The sequence below is a fragment of the Aegilops tauschii genome, chromosome 7, assembly GCF_002575655.3.
Source record: "Aegilops tauschii subsp. strangulata cultivar AL8/78 chromosome 7, Aet v6.0, whole genome shotgun sequence".
NCBI lineage: Eukaryota > Viridiplantae > Streptophyta > Magnoliopsida > Poales > Poaceae > Aegilops > Aegilops tauschii.
The window spans coordinates 62,362,072-62,383,567 of record NC_053041.3 but is presented as its reverse complement, the minus strand read 5'-3'; the positions used below and the strand labels follow the sequence as shown (position 1 = coordinate 62,383,567).

Genomic DNA, 21,496 nt, shown 5'->3' with positions numbered 1-21,496 from the left:
TGAGATGCCACATGGTTGCCTGTAACTCCCTGATCAAACCCACTGGTTCATGGCCGTTGCGCCTGGGATCTAGACTGGTCCCACATACAAACGCTAGGCTTTCCTACGCACTGTGTCCTCACTCATGCACACCTAGGATCAACTTCTCACTCGGTCACCCATCCTCGAATTGAGAAGGTGCACCTTGTTTGTATGAGTGGTCTATCCTTCAGGATGTCACATACACACCCCTCAAAGCAGTCAACGTCCCCGTCGGCCTAGCAGGAACGTTCTCTCTTGGCACAGTTATGTGAGCGTTGGTGCCACCATCCACACATGCCCCATGTATGCATCATCGACCCGCACACACCCGTGTAACCGCGAGGGCCGACGTTGATACCAATTGCAACGCCCTGGTCAAATCCATCGATTCCTGGCCGTTGCGCTTGCGATCTAGACTGGCCCCGCACTTTGTCCTCACTCATGCGCAACCGGAATCAACTTATCACTCGGTCAAGGGTTAAATGTGGATATAAGTTTTAAAATTTAGATTGTGTCTCCTTTGATACATAGTGGCAACTCAAGGGTTAAATGTGGATATAAGTTTTAAAATTTAGTAAATGGTAGGTTCGATTCGAGAGAGAAAATGGTAAGACAAAGGGTAAAGGGTTGGGGATGAAATTTGTATTCCTTCGAAAACTATACTCACGAAAAGGAACACTAAATTCTTATGCAATGTGCATTCTATTTCTTCTATACATGTTTTGGTAATAATTGGAATCAAGATATTTTTCTCAGATAGAAGTCTTGCCTCGAAGAATACTTAAACCCAATAAAGGCATATTATGATTTTTTTTTTCTTAAATGAGGCGGAAGACATGCCTGTTTCATCAATTAAGAAAGGAGTAAGAATTGTCTAAAATTGTTAAAAAAATGGGGAAAAACAACCCCACACACATTACAAGGAACATGGGCATCATCGGCCAACCTGGCCAGCATGGACGCCACAAAGCTGTTGAGAACAATAACATTCGTCGAGGGTGGCCGCAAGTGTCATTCATAACCGATCGCCTCGTCAAGCAGGCGGCCCGGGATGGACAAGACATAAGACTACCGATCATGTCATAGACACCATGCGATCTTGAGTGCGACGAATGATGACGATCCATTGGGTCGGGTCGGGTTTGTCCACACATACGTTTTCATTTGGCGGCGAACATACCCATGGTTTCTGTTTGATCGAAGACGTATGGGTTTTCTATACCACTTACAAGCCAAGTCAATTCTATTCTGCATTTTTTGACAAACCACTCCTCCATTATTCATTCGCAAGAACCGTTGCATCATTTACAAATATGGACACCACCGCATTTGGGGCAGGATCCATCCAAAGACTAGGAGGAGAAAATCTAGCTATCATAGCTAGTAAAAACCGGCGGTTCGTAAAAATGGACAAGATGTAATGTAAACCATTTTTTAATAAATGTAAAACATTTTGAACAACCCAAAAGTTTGCAAGGGGGGAGGAGGATACAAATTTGTAAATTCAGTCACAAGAAGCGAGCAAATAGTGAAAGCACCCCTCGAGTCCGGCATTTCGGAGGCCACCCCCACCCGATCCCGACGACCATCCATCCATCCACCCCCCATGGACCACGCCCCGCGCCACGGCGTCCCGCCGTCCTCCTCCTCCTCCTCCTCCTCCGGCGCGGCCGCCGCGGCGCCGCCGGCGACCTCGCCGGAGTTCTCGCTGCCGCCAAGCCGCCTCCCGCTGGAGGACATCCTCTTCTGCGTCGACGTGGACGCCGAGGCGCGCTCCGAGATGAAGGTCGCCGCCGCGTCCGCGTCCCCCGCCTCCTCCGGCTCCACCGGCTCCCCCGGCCCCGGCGCGCTCATGGATCCGGCGGCGCCCCCCCGCCCCGCGCGCCCGGCGGTCAGGCGGATGGACGCCGTCAAGCAGGCGCTGATGCTCTTCCTCCACAGCAAGCTCACCATGTGCCCCGACCACCGCTTCGCCTTCGCCTCCCTCCGCGACACCGTCTCCTTGGTAGCACTCTACCGCCCTCCTTGTCTCCTCACTCTCTCGGTCAGATAACCAGACGAGGAGTGCTTCAGTACACGCCCCCTAATTTCTAGGGTTAACGGTTTCAGTTCATGTGTGCGAATTTTTGCCACTCACTGAAGATCTTGTTGCTTAATGATTTACGATGTTGCCCATTTGAATGCCGAATCCGAATACACCAAGAAATGGACATGAGAACTGAGTACTTGCCCAAATTTTCCCCAACTGAACAAGAATTAAGTGTTGTCCCCACAGAATTTCCCCTATTGATTAACCGATGCTAGTTTCCTGATATTCTTTAGATTGCCTTTAGTGCTGTGGATTAATGAATTCCAGAAGTTGTTTCTGCAATGTGGTAATGAACTGAGGGATTGCCTTTAGTTATTCTGAAGTTAAGTGTTAAGTTTGTAGTTTGATTTGAGCTTTGTGGGTTACTCTCATATATTGCTTCTACAATGTGATGGTGAACTGGGGATTGACTTGTTTTATTCTGAATTTAAGATAAGCAAAGAATTCACCAGTGATGCTGCTTCTTCAATTGAGACAATCCGGTCCCTGGCTGCTACTGAAACGAGATATGCAGTGGCTGATCTCACTCATCTCTTCAAGATAGCGTACGAGGAAGGGAAAAGGGCAGAAACGCAAGGGCGACTACTTAGAGTGGTAAGCTTGCTGCAAGTTGCTCTAATTGCTGGTAACATTTTCTGTCTTGCTAGCAATGGTAACTAGCCCACCACCAGGCAGAAATGGCATTGTTTCTAAGCATGTGGGAAGCCAGTAATTGACATATCTTTGTGGCAATGTTTTTTCTAAACAATGCTGTGTAATAATGTGTTTCGACACAAGGGCATGTAAGTCCCGGGCAGGCTGGCGTTGGTCATCCACAATTCCACATCACCACTTGTCATCTAATGTCCTGGCATAGCATAAAACATCAATCATAAACTGCTTAATAAGTAGTTCTGATATCCCCAAGATGAAATAGTTAACAGGTTGATAACCATTATGGGACCCTGCGTGTACAAAGTGTAGGATACCCACTTGTACTTCTTATCAAAGGTACTAGGGTCATCTGTTGATTGTTGTATGCCCACACCAATCTTCCTTTTGGATAACAATGTGTCCAGTGCTTTGTGCACTATTTGAGATCATTTGCACTGTATTTCTGCATCACCTAGCCTACCATCTACCTATTTTGGATGGAGAATGTTCTGATAGCATTCAGAAGTTTCTTTTGTAGAAAGCTCACTGCGTTTTGTGTTATGTATAAAATGCGGTGCAATTCTAAACTGAAAAGGCACTGTAGGTTGGTGTCAACAGAGGGTTGACAAAACTTATAAAATGTATAAGTTTAACAATCCAATTCTAAACTGCTTTTGGTGGAGAACGTTTTGATATCATTTTAGAAATTCCTTTTTTAGAAGGCTTACTGCATCTCATGATATATGTATAAAATGCAAGTGCGATTCTAAACTGGAATGGCCCGGCAGGTTGATGTGCACAGGAGGTTAACAATACATATAAGATGTGTCCTATATAGTACAGTACTGCTTTGTGTGTGTCTGCTGTTGTTATTTGTGGATTGCGACTTGGTTTTGATTTCCATGAGAACTGATTGTTCCAGGTACTCATCTACTGCCGGTCCTCAACCAAGCCCCACCATCAGTGGCCCGTAAAGCCAAAGAACTTCACCATGGACATAGTCTATCTGCACGACAAGCCTACTGCTGATAACTGCCCACAAAACGTGTATGACGCGCTGGTTGATGCCCTTGAGCATGTCAGCCAGTACGAGGGCTACATTCTCGAGAGCGGCCAAGGGCTTGCTCGGGTCCTGTTCCGCCAGATATGCATCATCTTATCGCACCCGTTGCTACGCTGCATGCAGGATGACCTTGATATACCCAAGCAAGTTGTTAAGAAAATTCTGGCCATTGAAGGTGTGCAGAGTGAAGATGGCGCTCCGGTCTCCAGCAGCCAGTAGTGAGTCACCCTAGTTCAATGGTATGTGTCCATGAAGCCTGTTCTGTGTGTTGTAAAGGGCCAAGCAGATAATACTTTTACTGCTGTGGAGAGCTTGGGTTGGCATTGAACTTGTATAAATTGCTCCTTTATTCGCGTCATTTCAAGTCACTGCAATCTACCTTGCATTTCCACACGAACTTGCTGAAGGAGGTTAAGATAGTTTTCCGGGTGTCGTGAACCGGTGACGAATCTGATACCAGCATTTTGTGCTGGTTTCCGTATTGTGGAAGGGGTTTCTTTTGCACAGATAAATGTCATGCATCTAGTTAGGTAGATACAGTACCTTACATGAATTTAACCTGTTTTTCCTCTGGTTATATACATTCAGAAGATCTGAAATGTTAAATGGATAGTTCACAGAAATCTCAAATTCTTCATCGTTGTGGACGACATTTGTGACCAAAAAGGGAAGCAATCTATTACAAGACACCACTCTGGGGCAAAGAAAAATTTAAAAGCTGGTTTTGATTGTGTTTTTTGTCCTTCGAATCGATCCATAATTTCTCACTTCCTTTTCCTGTCTCTGGCCGCCATTTCCGACTGCTCGAGCTAATGTTGCCGGTGACGGTCCGGACACGATGAGCGTCCCTCCTAGCCGGTGTTTGCCGCCGGCGATCCATTGACGGTGTTTATCAAGAGCAGCAGGGCATCCACGAGAACATGCCGCCCTTCGGCGCTTCCGGCTCCGCTTCCGGTTTGCTGCTTGCCTTCTCCGGCGCCGTCGTCTCTGCTGCCGGCTCCCCCGACTCTGCCGTTCTCGGCGTCGGCGGCATGTCGATAGATTGCCGAGCTTTCTTGGAGCTGTACCTCCTGTCCTCCATCAGACTGCACATATGATCGAGCAAGCGTTGTGCTTGTGCATTAGCTCGGAATTTTACCGAACGAACGTGCATGTAATGCGAAAGAACAAAGAAGTGACCAAAGACGTGGCGTACTTGGGGAAGGCGAAGGAGTAGCTCGGGGCGGCGTCGCCGAGCTCCGGGACGGCGTTGAACTGCCGCGGCGTGGACGTGGCGGAGGGGCGGGCGACGTCGGCGGAGCTGTCGCGGGGCGGCGTGGCGATGTCCATGAGCTCCGGGTGCGAGAGGAAGTAGCCGGTGAAGTCGCAGGAGGGCGCGACCTGGAGCCCGAACACCGACTCGGTGGACATCATGCTCCAGTCCCTGCCGGTCTCCGACGTGTCCCGCTCGAACACGGACGCCGGGATCCGGCCGTCGCCGAGCATCCCCTCCCCGCCGAGCACCACGGACGGCTGCCGGTCCATCTGCTGCGGCAGCGGCGGCATGTCATCGTAGGCGAACGAGTCGGTCGCGGCGTAGCGGTACGCCGGAGCCGCCGCCGTGGCCTCACCGCTACCCTCCTTGCCCTGCAGCTCGCCGGCGCCGCCTTCCCGGAGTCCCAACGCCATGCTCGCTCGCCGCTAGCTAGCTTCTCCAAGAACGGAGGCGAATGCGCACCGACGGCCGGGGCTGGGACCGCGGCCGTCGGACCTTGAGAGATGCTAGGCCGATGGATGGCCTCCCTCGGCGTGGGCGGAGCGTGCAATGTGCAATGTGACCGTCGCCGCCGTGCGTGGCGCCGTTCGATCTCGGGATGGGTGGATAGCGGCGATGGGCAGCGCCCCCTCCGTTTCGGGTTAATGGTGTTGTGGGTCGGAGGAGGCGGTCGATCAATGGCGATGGTGGCGGGGGTTTTGTGGGATGGAAGGAACCGTCGGCTGCGCCGCGAGCGGGACGTAAAATAGAAGATGAGTTGGTGGTCGCTAAGTTTGGGTAGGCTTGGCGCCAAATTTGGAGCAGGGCTTAATAAGGGCTGCTTCGTGTCATCAACTGGCGACGACGATGCACACTCCGGCAGCTGTTGGCTGTTGCAACTGCGGCCGGGTAGGATATACCGGCTTGGTTTTTATTTTCTTTCCTTTTTTGCGTCTGATTTCATACCAGTCCGTCTATCTCTTTTATTATCAAAGACCAGATTGGCTCGTTCCGCACGTAAGTACCCCCTTTTCGGCTGAGTAGGATTCGACAATTGCTGAGTTGGATTCGACAATGGGCCTGAGTTAGTGATTCGACAATTTAATTACATACCGGCTTGTTTCGATTAAAAAGAACAAGTGATACAACCCAAAACCACACGTGCAGGCAGTTGCAGCCACTCGCAATAAGCACATTCGCGCGCCACAGTTAAAGTAATAAATAGAGCACTCCGCCCAAGTCCCGTTGGTGGTAACTAGTAGGGGCGCGTCCTACTTGAGACGATTCCAGCCGGTTTTCTTTGTTTTTTCTTCTTATTTTCGTTTTCTTTTCTTTTATTTTCTTTTTTCTTCTTGCTTTTTTATTCTTTTTTGCATTTTGTTTCTTTTTCAATTTTATTTGTTCTTTTGGTTTTTATTGCATTTTTTGTCAACAACATTTTTCTAATACACGTCTAACATTTTTCCAATACAAATTACAAATTTTTGTAATGCATTGTCAATATTTTCTCTATGCACATTTCAAACATTTTTCAAATGCTTGATTAACCTTTTTTAAATACAAGATTACTATTTTTTGAATACAAGGTCAACATTTTTTCTATAAACACTTTTAAACTTTTCCAAATGCTTGATTACCATTTTTTAAATACAAGATTAACATTTTATAATACATGGTCAACATTTTTCTATGCACGTTAACAATTTTTCAAATGCTTAATTAATATTTTTAAATTAAATATTAATATTTTTCGAACATATGGTCAACATTTTTCTAAACACATTTAACATTTTTTTAAATGCTTGATTAAATTTTTTGAAATACTTGCTCAACATTGTTTTTCAAGTTTTTGAGTAAATTTTTATATACATGATAAAAATTTCCTATCATTTTTCCATACATGGACAACATTTTTCTATGCACATTTAACGTTTTTAAGTAGCATGATTAACATTTTTTAAATACTTGTTCAACATTTCTTCAAATGCTTGATTAACATTCTTATATATATGATCAAATGTTTTCATCATTTTTAACATAGTCAACATTTTTCCTATATACATTTAACCTTTTCCAAATGCTTGATTAACATTTTTCGAACACTTGTTCAACATTTTTTGAAATGCTTGATTAACATTTTTTTAAATACATATTTTCTTTTCTATACACTTTTGGTATACATGATAAAAAATTTCTTTATAAACATTTAACATTTTTCAAACGCTTGGTCAATATTTTTCAAATGTATGATGTAGAGTGATTTTTGTATATATTTATTTTGAATACTTGAAGTGTAAAAAAAAGCAAAAAAAATGAAACAAAAAACGTGAAAAAGAACAAAACAAACGATGAGGATCATTTTTTTGAATCAGCGAACACTTTTTATTATTTTTGAACAGTAGTCGGGTTGAGAAGGACCGAGGAGCAACTTCACTGATTATGCAAAGATTAAAGCTCTCACAAGGACCCTTGAAGAAAGGAAACAACTCAGTGTAGGAACTTTACATAAAATACCCCAGGCACAAGCTGCAATTTGCAGTGCGATCCTTCGCCTAGAATTTGACACCAAGCCGAACTCCACTTCGCCGGGGCCGCAACCACTTGGAAGTGGACTCCACCATCGCTCCTCCGCCAAGCACATGTCATATGAAGGAGAGATGGAAGCTGAGTCAAGGTCGATGTGCCTCTCTTTTGGCTTCATTGTGGGAGGAATGTGGCCGCCCTTCGACCACAAAGGTGAACAATGGATTGGTCGAGGCCATCGCATAGTCACCAACGCTCGAAACCGTCGGAGGGCGCCGTAACTTCACCGCAGTGCATCGTTGAGGAATGGATCAAGAACGGAGCAGCTGCGCGCGCTCCAGATCCGTCGCCAGAATCCATCTCCAATACAACGGCTATTCCGAAATGAACTCTCCCACTAGTCCATTTTCACCACCATGACAACAGAAAAAAACCCCAGAGGAAAATCACTTTGAGCATCGCCAAATCTGGAGGAAAGTCACAGTGACCAATGCATGGACAGGTAGGTGACAATGCATCGACAAATGAGAGAAATCACATTCAGATCACGTTGCCAACAAAACCGCCATCCAACGCAGCCACAAATTTACTAGAAGGCGCCACCATGCATTGAAGCCCACAACCACAACTACGCAATAACAGTCCTTGTGTGAAGAGGTCCCATGCCAACATATTGTCCAATGTCGAGCGCCTTTGCCTAACCCACATGAAGTGACACATACCTGACACTGTGACTACACTATAGTTATACTATAGGACCACATGTTTCAAGTTGAGTGGAACTAGTGGGAGTCAAAATCAATGCAAGGAAAAAACTTACGATCTTTTGTGTAATACTAATTATTATTGGACCCTGATAAGTGTGCCACACATGTGGCACGAACACATGGCACACCGAATATTTTTTTATGGTAACTTTAATTGTCAAGCATGACAACTTTCTTTTTGGATGACAAGTTTCAGTTTCTTCGGGGTTTGTTTTTCTTTTCGGATGTCAACTTTAGTTGTAAAAAAGTCGGTGTCATAGTGCTTCATGCCATACGTCTGCCACTTATCATTTTAGGTTATTATTTATGATTGTAGCAATCCGCTTATGGAAGTGGCCATGTTTTTTTTCCTTAGCTTTTTTTATGTACACATGATGTATGTTCCATTGGAATATTGAATGGTGTTCATAGTTGAATGGTATGGTGTGTATTCTCTAAGAGGAAATATAATATGCATCGTCATAGCACACCCCACGCCACTCACGGACCCTCTTAACAATGGGTAGACCGATGTTTAGGCCAGGTTCAAGCCTCACTTTTCACAGTCCAGAGCCCGATATAAAGAAAGACAGTTAGACATGCTATGTTGGGATAATATATAAAATATATGCAAGATGCAGCGTTACTTAATTGCAAATATATTTTATTTATCATTTTCAAATGAGAAAATGGGCATTTACCTGTCTTTAGGGGTAAACGGGCATTTATACGGGCCATGGACCGGACAGAGTGGGTCCCAGCTTTGCATTTTGAGCAAGTGCCGGACCGAAACCCGGCCCGCCCCGGCCCGTGAACAGCCAATCGTTTCTTGGTTGCTCAAAAAGAAAATCACGAGTTTCTTAAAGAAAAAACCAGCCAATCACGTCACACCAACCTCCATCCCACGGACCCGTTCCCCACGATCCGCGTGCTCAGCCCGGAAACCCATCCCATCCGTCCATTCTCTACCCATCCAACGATCCAAACCTTATCTGCCTCCTCCAGCCTCCCATCACCACCCCGACGCCGCGCGGCTTCTCGCCCCGAAAATTCCCGATCCCCGCCCACCACTCTCTCCTATTTAAGCCCCGCCGCCCCCTCCGTCCCATTCCACCCAAACTCAAATCCCTCGCCGGCGAAGCACCCACACCCAAACCCCTCCGGCTCCAATGGCCCGCACGAAGCAGACGGCGCGCAAGTCCACCGGCGGCAAGGCGCCGAGGAAGCAGCTGGCGACCAAGGCGGCGCGCAAGTCGGCCCCGGCCACCGGCGGCGTGAAGAAGCCCCACCGCTTCCGCCCGGGGACCGTGGCGCTCCGGGAGATCCGCAAGTACCAGAAGAGCACGGAGCTGCTCATCCGCAAGCTCCCCTTCCAGCGCCTCGTCAGGGAGATCGCGCAGGACTTCAAGACCGACCTCAGGTTCCAGAGCTCCGCCGTGTCCGCGCTGCAGGAGGCCGCCGAGGCGTATTTGGTGGGGCTGTTCGAGGACACCAACCTGTGCGCCATCCACGCCAAGCGCGTCACCATCATGCCCAAGGACATCCAGCTCGCCCGCCGCATCCGCGGGGAGCGCGCCTAGGTTTTCGGTCGCCGCCGGTCAAGCTACTGGGTTGTAGCGCTTCCTGTCTGGTGTCTTCTGTTCGGTGGTGTTGATATGATGTGTCGTCTTGTCCCATTCCCATGTAGCATGATGCTGAAATGAAATGGCAGTGAAAAGTTCAGTTAACGTCTCGTGTTAATTTTGTCCTCTGTTTGCTGCTTGATTGCTTTGTGATTTTGCTATGGCGTTTTAGTCGGATGTAGCGTGGTGCGTGTTGCTGCAGTGATGGGGTTTGGGTCACAGCATTTTGTGATTTTGCCATGTGATTCAGTAATTTTGCATGTTGTTTGTACAGGGATATGATGAACTCCTCATTTGGGCTTTTGGCTCTGTTGGAACTTGGAAGTGAATCTGAAGTTTGTGTGGACAGAGGTTTGTTCTCTGTATACTGACTCAATATTTGTGAACAAAATCTGAACAACTTGTATGTAAGCTTACAAAATAATTGGTGCTTGCATTGCAATTGACATGTCAAATGTGCTGTGTTATCTTGCATAGCTACATTTACCGAGTTGTGTTTCTTTCATTGATTTCTTACAGGTTTAACATGCACAATGCAAGCTCAGGTGGTGTGGTATCTGGGCCTGGAATTGAAAATTCATCAGGAAAGATCATCTGTGTGCGGCCCCATAGCTATTTTATCAGGTAAATTTAGAACACCTTGCAAACAGCACTTACTAGGCAATTTGCAAGACCAATTGACTGTGTCCATCCTCTATCTGTGAGGAGTCAAGGACAGGAGAGATTCCAGGCAAGGAAGAGGAGAGGAAAGGGGTTCCTGCTCTGCTGAAACCATCACCGGGCAAATGTGGCACTGAGAAGGAGCATATTTCGTCAGATTTCACCAAGGTAAAGGCATCTTCTCTGATACATACGAGCTTTGTCTTTCATGCTGTCTGCTGTGCGAAAGGCTTTTTTGTGCTAGCAGTAGATATACGGTATCCTTAAAAAAATGATATATTATGTGGACAATCATCCCCTTTCAGTTCAGGCATCTACGAGATTCAGAAACCATTGCCTCTTCATGGCTTTACTAACAGTGTATGGATTTCGGTCTCAGCATTATCCATCTTTCCCTTGCTATATTTGCACTGATGGCTTACAGGTTGTATGACTTATTAGTGAGCTGTCACAGCTTATTGTGCTGATCCTACAAGAGAGCAATAGCGAACTGATTTAGCTTATTGGAGGTCAACGTATCACCCACCCATATGCACCTAAAAAGAGCCGGCGAGTGGATGGCAGGACCCGGCCAATCCTAAGGGAGGGGTCGTCTAGGAAGTACCGGCCGCAGCATAATCAAGCTAAGCTCATAATGGAAATTCTAACCGGATTTTCATCATTGACCCCCAATTGTTCTCCCACAGAACAGTACTCTTAACAGAATTTCAACTGAATAGCCAAGCTACTGTCAAAGCTGTGGACACCACATTAGACTCTCGCTACTTGTCATTCTGGACATCAGGGGCCATGTTACAGTTAGTCGAGCCAGTTTCATTCTAGACAAGCAAAGCTAAGAAAAACAGAAAAATAACAACAACAATACAAATGAAAACAGAGCATTCAGCTCTGCATGGACCAGTCAATTCCATGGGGACGATTGCATCAGATTCCATGTAAACAGGCGTAATTCCTTTCTAATCTGAACACACATGTACTGTCAAATCTTTTCTTTAGGGGAGTAAAATGGCAAATCTACCTCCTTCAAGTTTGATGAATTCTGATAAATAGTTCGGCCCATGCACACTTCACTGCGCAGTGCTGTACACGAATGGCAACACTGATCTGCACAACAAGACTGTGGCAGACTGGATATCACCACGCGGGACAGCAGCACTAGTACCAGGACTTGCCTGATATAGATCTTCCAAGCTAGCCAGTTCTATCTGAGAGGAATATGGAGTCTTAGAAATGGTCACCTTACACATGTCTATGCGGATCTTTAGAGAATTATCTACCAAATCTGCATGCACCCAGTTCCATCGCCCAACAGAGACAACCACCCAATGTTGCTTCTCAGTACCTTGCACCAGTACTGGGAATTTGGATGAGCATTCAGCACCCCTATAGGGGTTTTTTAGGCCTTCTTTTCTTCTCCTTCCTTTTTTAATGCATTACATTTAATTTATTTAAGGATCCAAACCTTTCTAAAGAAAATCTAGAAAAAAATCCTAGGTGTTATGAAAGATATTTCACACCACCATGAATTTTACCAGATTTGTCTATGTAGTTTTTGACAGCTATTTAATTTCAAATTCAATTTTGCCCCCAATTCAGGTTTGAACTGCAAGTAGGTGAAATATGATTATAATGAATTTTACTGGGGATATAATATAACATACTTGCCTCAGATATCTTTTTCATGAATTTTAACTACAGGAATCATCGCCAACAACATATTTTGCAGTTCTTCCAATTTTTGAATTTGAACATTTAGCACTTGCTTCAAATACTAAAACTAGTCAATGACATCTGAGAATTTTCAGAGGGGTTGTTTATGACATGCAGGGCCTAGGGAAGTACCACAGCAACTTTTGGATGACATTTTCTTCACAACATTTATTTGAGGGCAGATTTAAACATTTTGCAAGGTTTTGACCTAAAGGGGCTTTAACCATGCAACTGTATGATGATGCCATGAAATGAGATGCATTAAATTACTTGATCACAAGTTACCAACAACAAGGTTTTACAAGCTGGGTCGTTACAGCTAATATCGGCAAATCTACTTCCTTCACTTTTTATGAACTCTGGTGGATAGTCCAGCCCGCGCACATTGCAATCAGCAGTGTAGCACAAGAGTTGGAATGGCAACACTGACATGCACAGTAGAACACTGACATGACTCACTACTGTCATTCTACACATCAAGGGCCACGTTACAGTTATTGGAGCTAGTTTAAGCAAGACAAGAAAAACAACAATAATACAACTTAAAACAGAGCATTCAGCTCTACACGAAGCAGTCAATTCCATGGGGACGGGTGCATCAGATTCCATGTAAACAGGCATAGTTCCTGTCTAATCTTCACATCCCTATATCGGCAGACCTTTTCTTGACGGGAGCATATGGGCAAAGGCTACTTCCTCAAATTTTATAACTCTGCTGAATAGTCCGGCCCACGCACATTGCAATCAGCAGCGTAGTTCAAGAGTTCGAATGGCAACATTGACCTGCACAACAGAGCTTTTGCAAACCGGTTATCACCAAGTGGACTTGCCTGATACAGATCCTCCAACCTAGCCAGTTCTGTCTGAAAGATAAATGGATTCCTACAAATGGTCACCTTACAGACGCCTGCGTAGATTGGTAGCAAATTCTCTGCCAAATCCATAATGTACCCAATTCCATCACCCAACAGAAATAATCCCCCTATATTGCTCCTCAGCACCTTGCTCCAGAACCGGGGATTCGGATGAGCTTTCAGCACACCGCCGATGATTTTCGCTCCGAAGAAGGACCCATTTAGCTTCCTCGCAATCACCTTACCTGCTGCTAGCATCCTTGGGTCCTCCTCGACATCTCTGCCAGCAAACGCGTGCGCCTTGAAGAAGAACCAGTACTCCTGGTGCGGCATAACCTTTAGACTGATCGGCTGCACTGTTCCCATGCTCGCAGCGACAGCCCTGCTGTTTGTGGTGATTATGATACTGCTTCCATGTTTGCCATGTCTTAAGATCGGCAGTAACTCTTCTAGCATCTGCTTCTTGCCCGTGTCAACATCTTCAAATACCATCAAGAACCTCTTGGTGAGGCATTTCTCCTTAAGTACATGTAGTGACTCGATGAATTTTCGCGCATCTCTAACTGCGTGTTTGGATCCTAGAACAAACGGTGCCTCATCCTGAGCCATTGCTCTGGTGTATGAGAAATTGGAATACACAATTATTGGAAAGTGGTTGCGCACCCTCTCATCATCGCAGACATGCTGCGCGAGGGTGGTCTTACCGACTCCCATGCCGCCCACAATCGGGAGCACACCCAGTTTTCCTCTGGTTGACGGACCACCATCGTGGAGTAGGAAGTTGATGATCCTCTCTTTCTCGACATGTCGACCGAACATCTGCCCCTCGACGAAGATATTAGTAGCCAAAGGACGTTGGATCGGCTGACAGTTCTGTAGGAGCATCAGGAACTCCTTGAGATCACCGGATACGGTTTCCAAGATCTCTACCACTCGATCTATCGCCTCAGGAACACCAACATCATGGCCAGACAGTAATCTCTTCATGGCACAGGCTGCTACGCGCACGCGCTTTGCAGGATTAAACAAGGAGAAAGAGAAAGGTTGTGCAACTACCTTGTCAGCATGCTCATCTTCAAGCTCCTGCTCTCTGCATCCGACCGTGTCGAGCAAGTAGCGGCCCTGGTACACTGTGTCGTTGAGCTCCGAAAGCCACTCGAGGGTGCCGTAGTTTGTGATCTGCCTCCCTTTGGCCTCCTCTACTGCACTATAAACTTTGACGAGCATATGGCAAATCTTGCGTAGTTTGGCTTCGGTGCACTGTTGGCCCTTGAACTGGCCGGCAAGAAGAGATATCATCCTGCCAACCATGTCTCCGACAACCGCCGAGAAGATGACCTCCGCCATGATAAATTCCTCTAGCAACTTTGTGATGTTCGCAAGTTTCCTGGTACCCCAGCCTTTCTATCAATTCCAAGTTTCTGAATGAAACCATAAGTCAAGGTGAGCACCAATGGTTTGTGTGGAGACATTTAAATATTAGCATGAGAGCGACATGGAAGACTTCAGTGCTTTGACTCCATATTGCACTGCAAGTCTATAACACGTGTTTTCCTTCTATGAAAGAAACTGTCGTTGTAGATTGCACGACAAGTTATTGTGGTTATATTTTAAGTATTGCAGGGACATGGCAGAGCAAAAAGCAACAGACTAATTTTCTGTTGGCCATTACTTATTGGTTGTACAGTACTCCCTCTGTAAACTTTTATAAGATCTTTTGATCTAAAAGATATTATAAAAGTTTACAAGGGGAATACTAAATATGAAAATATATTCTGAGTTTGTCTGATGACTAATGCGGTGAATGCCTAGCCCTTGTCTTAGACCATCAACATCTCTAGAAGCCAAGGAGGGACTGCAGTGCAGTTGCCATAGCCTAATCACTGGTGCTTGCAGTGCAGTTGACCTGACAATTGTGTGGTCATCTTCCATAGGCACATTTGCAGAATTGTGTTTCCATGCGATTTCTTACATGTTTAACACGTAGAGTACAATTCAGGCTCAGGTGGCGTGGCATCTTGTCTTCTGAAGTATCTGAAATTGAAAATCCATCAGTGAAGACCGTCTGTGTGCTGCTGCACAAGTGTTCTTATTTCAGGTAAATTTAGGACACCCTCATCCTTGACAATTTGCAAGACCAATTGACAGTCCATCTTCTGCCTGTGGGAAGCGAGAACGGGAGGAGCTTCCAGGCAGGAAGAGGAGGAGATGAGAGGGGTTCCTGCTCTGCTGAAACCATCGCCGGGCGAATGCAGCAGCGAGCAGGAGCATATTTCCTCAGATATCACCAAGGTGAATGCCTCTTCTCTGATACATATGAGCTTTGCCTCCATGCCTTGTCTGATGCCCCACAAGTGTTTCTATTTATCTTTCTGATAAAGGCAACAATTGTTTCTATGCACAAGCAGTTGTATTATGGAGATATACGGTGTACATTCATCTCTTTTTGCAACAATTGCAACTATGGAAGTTTTCAGAAACCTTTTCTTGTCCATAACTTCACTGCAAGTGGATGGTTTTGGGTCCCGGGTATGGTATTGGCTAGTCTAATCAACAGGAAGTTGAATATACTTTTCTCAGTGTTATCCATCTTTCCCTTGCCATATTTTTGCGACAATGGCTTATAGGCTGGTATGACTTGTTAGTGATGACATATTCTGCTAGTGCTGATACAGCTTATTGTGCTGACCCTATAAATGGTTGACCGATTTAGCTTCAACCAACTTTCTTTGTTGATTTTGAAATGTCTGTACATCTCGTCAAATGTTTGAAAATTAAAGACCAATGCCCAAACACTTCTAGAACGACCACTTCTCCAGAGCTGCCCGGGTCAACCTAACCCCAAACCATATGTGCCTATAATACTCGGTGAGTGGATGGCAGGATCCGGCCAATCCTGAGAGAAGGTCGTCTAGAAAGTACCAGAAACAACATAATCAATCTACCGGCAAAGCTCATAATGGAACTTCTAACCCGATTTTCATGACTAGTTCCCAAGTGTTCTCCCGCAGAACACTACTCTGGATAATCAAGCTACTGTCACAGCTCTGGGAACCGCATAAGAGACTCACTACTTTTCATTCCACACATCAAGGGCTAGGTTACAGTTATCCAAGCTAGCTTTATGAATATACCGGGTAAGCAACACAAGCAAGCTAAGAATACAGAAATAAACAAGAACCAGAGTGCAACTCAAAACACAACTTGTCAATTCCATGTAAATAGGCATATTTCCTGTCTGATCTTCACACACATATATTACTAATTTTAGGAAATCTTTTCTTGATGGGAGTAAGAGTAAGATGGGCTAATCTACTTCTTTCAAGTTTGATGAACTCCGGTGAATAGTTCCGCCCGCGGACACTGCAATGAGCAGTGTAGTACAATAATTGGAAGGGCAACACTGACCTGCACAACAAGACTCTTGCAAACCCGTTATCACCACGCGATGCAACAACACCAGCACTAGGACTTGCCTGATATACCAACCTAGCCAGCTCCGTCTGAGAGGGATATGGACTCTTAGAAATGGTCACCTTACACATGTCTGCGCCGATCGGTAGCAAATTCTCTGTCAAATCTGCAATGTACTCAATTCCATCGCCCAACAGAGATAAACCCCCTATATTGCTTCTCACCACCCTGCGCCAGAACTGAGGATTCGGATGAGCCTTCAGCACCCCGCCGATGATTTTCGCTCCGAAGAAGGATCCATTTAGCTTCCTTGCAATCGCTTTGCCTTCTGCTAGCATCCTTGGGTCCTCCTCGACATCTCTGCCGGCAAACGCGTGCGCTTTGAAGAAGAACCAATACTCCTGGTGTGGCATAACCTTCAGACTGATTGGCTGCACCGTTCCCATGCTCGCCGCAATGGCCCTGCTGTTTGTGGTGATTATGATCCTGCTTCCATGTTTTCCATGTCTTAAGATCAACAGTATCTCTTCTAGCAACTGCTTCTTGTCCGCGTCAACATCTTCAAATACCATCAAGAACCTCTTGGTGAAGTATTTCTGCTTGAGTACATGCAGTGACTCGATGAATTCTTTAGCATCTCTAACTGTGTGTCTGGATCCTAGAACAAGCGCTGCCTCACCCCTTGACATTGCCCTCGTGTATGAGAGATTGGAATATAAGATTATTGGAAAGTGGCCGCGCACCCTCTCATCATCGCAGACATGCTGCGCAAGGGTGGTCTTCCCGACTCCTATGTCGCCGACGATGGGAAGCACACCCACTTTTTCTCCAGTTGACGGACCACCATCGTGCAACAGGAAGTTGATGATCCTCTGTTTCTCGACATGTCGGCCAAACATCTGCCCCTCGACAAAGATATTAGTAGCCAAAGGACGATGGATGGGCTGGCAGTTGCGTAGGAGCATCATGAACTCCTTGAGATCACTAGATACGGTTTCCAAGATCTCTACCACTCTATCCATGTCCTCACCAACACCAACATCATGGCGAGACAATAGGCTCTTCACGGCACACGCCGCTACGCGCACACGCTTTGCAGGATTAAGCAAGGATAAAGAGAAAGGCTGTCCCACTACCTTGTCAGCATGCTCATCTTCAAGCTCCTGATCTCTGCACCGAACCGTGTCGAGCAAGTAGCGGCCCTGGTACACACCGTCGTTGAGCTCCGAGAGCCACTCGAGGGTGCCACAGTTTGTGATCTGCCTCCCTTTGGCCTCCTCTACCGCACTGTGAACCTTGACAAGCATATGGCAAATCCTCCGTAGCTTGGCGTCGGTGCACCCTTGGCCTTTGAACCGGCCAGCGAGAAGAGATATCACCCTACCGACCATGTCCCCGACAACCGCCGAGATGATGAGCTCCGCCATGATAAAATCCTCTTGCTTCTGTTTGGATGTGATATCAATTCTATGGTTCTGAATGAAGTCAGAAGTCAGGGTGAGCTTCAATGGTCTGTGTGGTGGAGATATACAAGCAGTAGCATGAGAGCGACACCAAAGACTTCAGTGCTGTGAGTCCATATTACACTCTGCAAGTCTACAACCCGTGTTTTGCCTCTATGAAAGGGGCTGTTGATTGAGATTGCACGACCAGTTAATGTGGTTATATTTTTAACTTTTAAGTATCACGCAGCAGAACAAGGAATTAACAGGAACAAATTTTCCTTTTGCCATCACTCATTGGTTGTACAGTACTATATAGAAAAGTTATTTTTTGAATGGTCAGAAAAGTATATTCTGAGTTTGTCTGATGACTAGTGCAGTAAATGGTCGATTATTATCCTTACAGGTTCCAAAAATGAAGGGTTTTTGTGTTGGGAGCTAGTCCTTCCCTTGGAGCTGTGGGAAACGTCGTACCCTAGACCCTAGCTCTGGGCGACGCCTGCGTGTTAAATAGCCAGGGGCGCGACTCCCTGGATAGCGTACAAGAGGTTGAGGTTACAATCTTGGGAGAGAGGGAAGAGATATCTAGTTACATAAGATAATAGAGAATATAAACTACCTATCTCTATCCCTATCTCTAGTCTTCTGGTACAAGGAAAGGAGGCCGGCTAGGCCGGGTAACACGATGCATATGTGTGTCGTTTGACACCCTCCCTTAATCACAACTTGGTCAAGTTGAGATTACGCTTGAATTCCTCAAGACTCCTTGTAGGTAATGCTTTTGTGAATCCATCTGCAACCTGATCACGTGAATGCACAAAACGAATCTCCAATTGCTTATTAGCTACCCTTACTCGAACAAAGTGGAAATCAATCTCAATGTGTTTTGTGCTGGCATGAAAAACTGGATTAGCAGATAGGTAAGTAGCACCAAGATTATCACACCATAGACATGGAATTCGAGTGTGCTTCACACCAAGCTCTTTCAACATGGACTGAACCCATATAATCTTTGCTGTGGCATTGACTAGTGCTTTATACTCAGCTTCTGTACTTGATCGTGACACTGTGGCTTGTTTCTTTGCACACCAAGATATTAAATTCGGACCAAAGAATATTGCAAAACCACCAGTGGAGCGTCTGTCATCTGGACATTCTGCCCAGTCAGAATCAGAAAAAGCACTAACAAGAGTTGAAGAGGACTTGCTGAAAGTAAGACCAAGGTTCATAGTATCTTTTACATATCTCACTGTGCGTTTTGCAGCAGTCCAATGAGTTGTGGTGGGAGCATGAAGAAACTAACATACTTTGTTAACAGCAAAAGAAATGTGAGGCCTTGTTAAAGTTAAGTACTAAAGAGCTCCCACTAAACTTCTGTATCTGGTACTGTCTTCCTGACTCAAGGGTTTTCCCTCAGTAAGTGACAGTTTTTCTGTGCTAGATAGTGGTGTTGGTGAAGGCTTACATCCTTGCAATCCAACTCTCCTTACCAGATCAGTGGCATACTTTTCCTGAGAGAGATGCAGAGTGTCTCCATGTCTTTTTACTTCAATTCCCAGAAAGAAGTGTAGATCTCCCAGGTCCTTAAGGGCAAACTCAGCACTCAAATTCTTTAGTAGACCTGGCACAGCTTTATTGGATGAACTTGTGACAATGATATCATCAACGTAAAATAAGAACAAATATGGAGGTATTTGACTTATTGTAAATGAACAAGGATGTGTCAGATTTTGAAGGAAGAAAACCAAGTGCTTGAAGTTTCTGACTCGGTCGTGAGTACCACGCCTTGGGAGCCTGTTTCAGTCCATACAGAGCTTTGTCAAGTTTGCATACATAGGTTGGTTTGCTTTTACTTTCAAACCCAGGAGGTTGCTTAATATATACTTCCTCTTCCAGAACATCATGAAGGAACGCGTTCTGTACATCTAGCTGTCTAAGGCACCATCCCCTGAAAACAGCAATAGACAATACAAGGCGAATAGTGGCGGCTTTAACAACGGGAGTAAAGGTGTCCTCATAGTCTATACCGTATCGCTGTTTAAAGCCCTTTGCAACAAGTCTGGCCTTGTAGCGATCTATGGATCCATCAGATTTTCTCTTTATCCTGAAAACCCATTTGCAATCAATCAAACTTTTACCTCGCCGTGGGGGAACCAAATGCCATGTTTGATTTTTGTGGAGTGCCATGTATTCTTCTTCCATGGCCTTCTTCCACCGTGTGTCGCTGCGTGCCTCCTCAGGAGTGCTAGGTTCACCTGCCGAACATGCCAAACCAAACTTCACAACTTGTTTATAATTAACAGGTTTAGTTACCCCTTTTTGTAGGCGTGTACGCGGGACAGAAGCTGTAGGGGGCGCAGAAGATACTGCTGCCACGTGAGAAGGAGGCGATCCCGAGGCGGATCCTGTCGGCATTGCTGTAGCACCCTGGGACGGATCGACGGGATCTTCTATGGCTCCTGACGCCACCGGTTCAGTTGCATGCGGCACAGAAGATCCTGTGCCAGGGTGCCCATCATGCCGCGATGATTGGCTGGGCCCAGGCGAATCAGCGCCGGACCGCGAGCCAGGGGACAAAGCAGGATCCACGCCGGGATCCGTGCCTGTCTCGCGCCCGTGTGGTGGAGGGCTTGGCTGTTGCCGCCACCGCATGTAGTGGCAGGGCCCGCTTGAGGCCCAGCGACTCCCAGCGGGCGACTCCCAGCGGGCCTGGTGTCCGCGCCGGATTGGTGCGGGCTGGAGGCCGCTCCTGAGCCGATGGAGAGGCGCCGCGTGCCGCATGCAGGTTCGCTGACGCCACGCCTGGCGGGCGACACGGGTTCCAGCGCCTCGCCGTCCTGTCGCTCCACCGATCCCGAGGAGGATCGACTGCGGGATTCCTGCGCTGCCGATCCCGAGGAGGATTTGTCCCCCGGTGCTGGACACATAAAATGTAACACGTTTGAGGCGCTTTCTTCACCATTTTTTTCACCGTTTTCTGCTGCATCATCACAAAGCTCATGCTCACAGTTATGAGAGTTAGTCAACAATTGATCACCAGAATTATTTCCCCCTAGATCAAGGCCGGTGAGACTTTGTGGTAAGAGGAGAATTTCTTGGCGAAGAAGTGCACCGGCGTTGGGATGAAGCTTAGAGAATGGAAATTGTGTTTCATCAAAGACAACATCGTGGGAAATATACACACGACCAGTAGGGATGTCAAGGCACTTAACACCTTTATGTTGATTGCTGTAACCAAGGAACACGCATTGCTTAGATCGAAACATAAGCTTGCGATTGTTGTAGGGACGAAGATGGGGCCAGCATGCACACCCACAGACACGAAGTGTTGTGTAGTCTGGTTTTGTGTGAAGGAGTCTTTCCATGGGAGTTTCATTGTTTATGACACGACTAGGCAACATGTTGATGATGTGTACTGCAACAAGAAATGCCCCATCCCAGAATTTGAGAGGCATGGAGGCACCAGCTAGAAGTGCTAGGCCAAC

General features: G+C 46.3%; 3 protein-coding genes and 1 non-coding gene across 4 annotated transcripts; 2 read left to right on the top strand and 2 right to left on the bottom strand.

Moving 5' to 3' along the window:
• Positions 1-1,546: 1,546 nt before the first annotated feature.
• LOC109761757 (uncharacterized) lies at positions 1,547-4,228 on the top strand. Its single transcript, XR_005763917.3, has 3 exons — positions 1,547-2,026; positions 2,543-2,704; positions 3,666-4,228. It is a non-coding gene; the product is annotated as an uncharacterized protein (transcript).
• Positions 4,229-4,350: 122 nt separating this feature from the next.
• Positions 4,351-5,695, bottom strand: LOC109761743 (uncharacterized). The gene is made up of 2 exons (XM_020320568.3): positions 5,002-5,695; positions 4,351-4,891 (listed from the first exon to the last, which is right to left on the bottom strand). Exons 1-2 carry the CDS (start codon positions 5,472-5,474, stop codon positions 4,699-4,701), a joined length of 666 nt encoding a protein of 221 aa, XP_020176157.1. The 5' UTR covers positions 5,475-5,695; the 3' UTR covers positions 4,351-4,698.
• Positions 5,696-9,336: 3,641 nt separating this feature from the next.
• Positions 9,337-10,036, top strand: LOC109761753 (histone H3.2). Its single transcript, XM_020320576.4, has one exon. It carries the CDS (start codon positions 9,479-9,481, stop codon positions 9,887-9,889), a length of 411 nt encoding a protein of 136 aa, XP_020176165.1. The 5' UTR covers positions 9,337-9,478; the 3' UTR covers positions 9,890-10,036.
• A 2,458-nt stretch (positions 10,037-12,494) lies between these two features.
• On the bottom strand, positions 12,495-19,240 carry LOC109761756 (uncharacterized). Its single transcript, XM_073503670.1, has 4 exons — positions 18,735-19,240; positions 16,560-18,129; positions 13,009-14,520; positions 12,495-12,931 (listed from the first exon to the last, which is right to left on the bottom strand). The coding sequence occupies exons 1-4, from the start codon at positions 19,238-19,240 to the stop codon at positions 12,563-12,565; spliced, it is 3,957 nt and encodes a 1,318-aa protein (XP_073359771.1). The 3' UTR covers positions 12,495-12,562.
• Between the last annotated feature and the right edge of the window lie 2,256 nt (positions 19,241-21,496).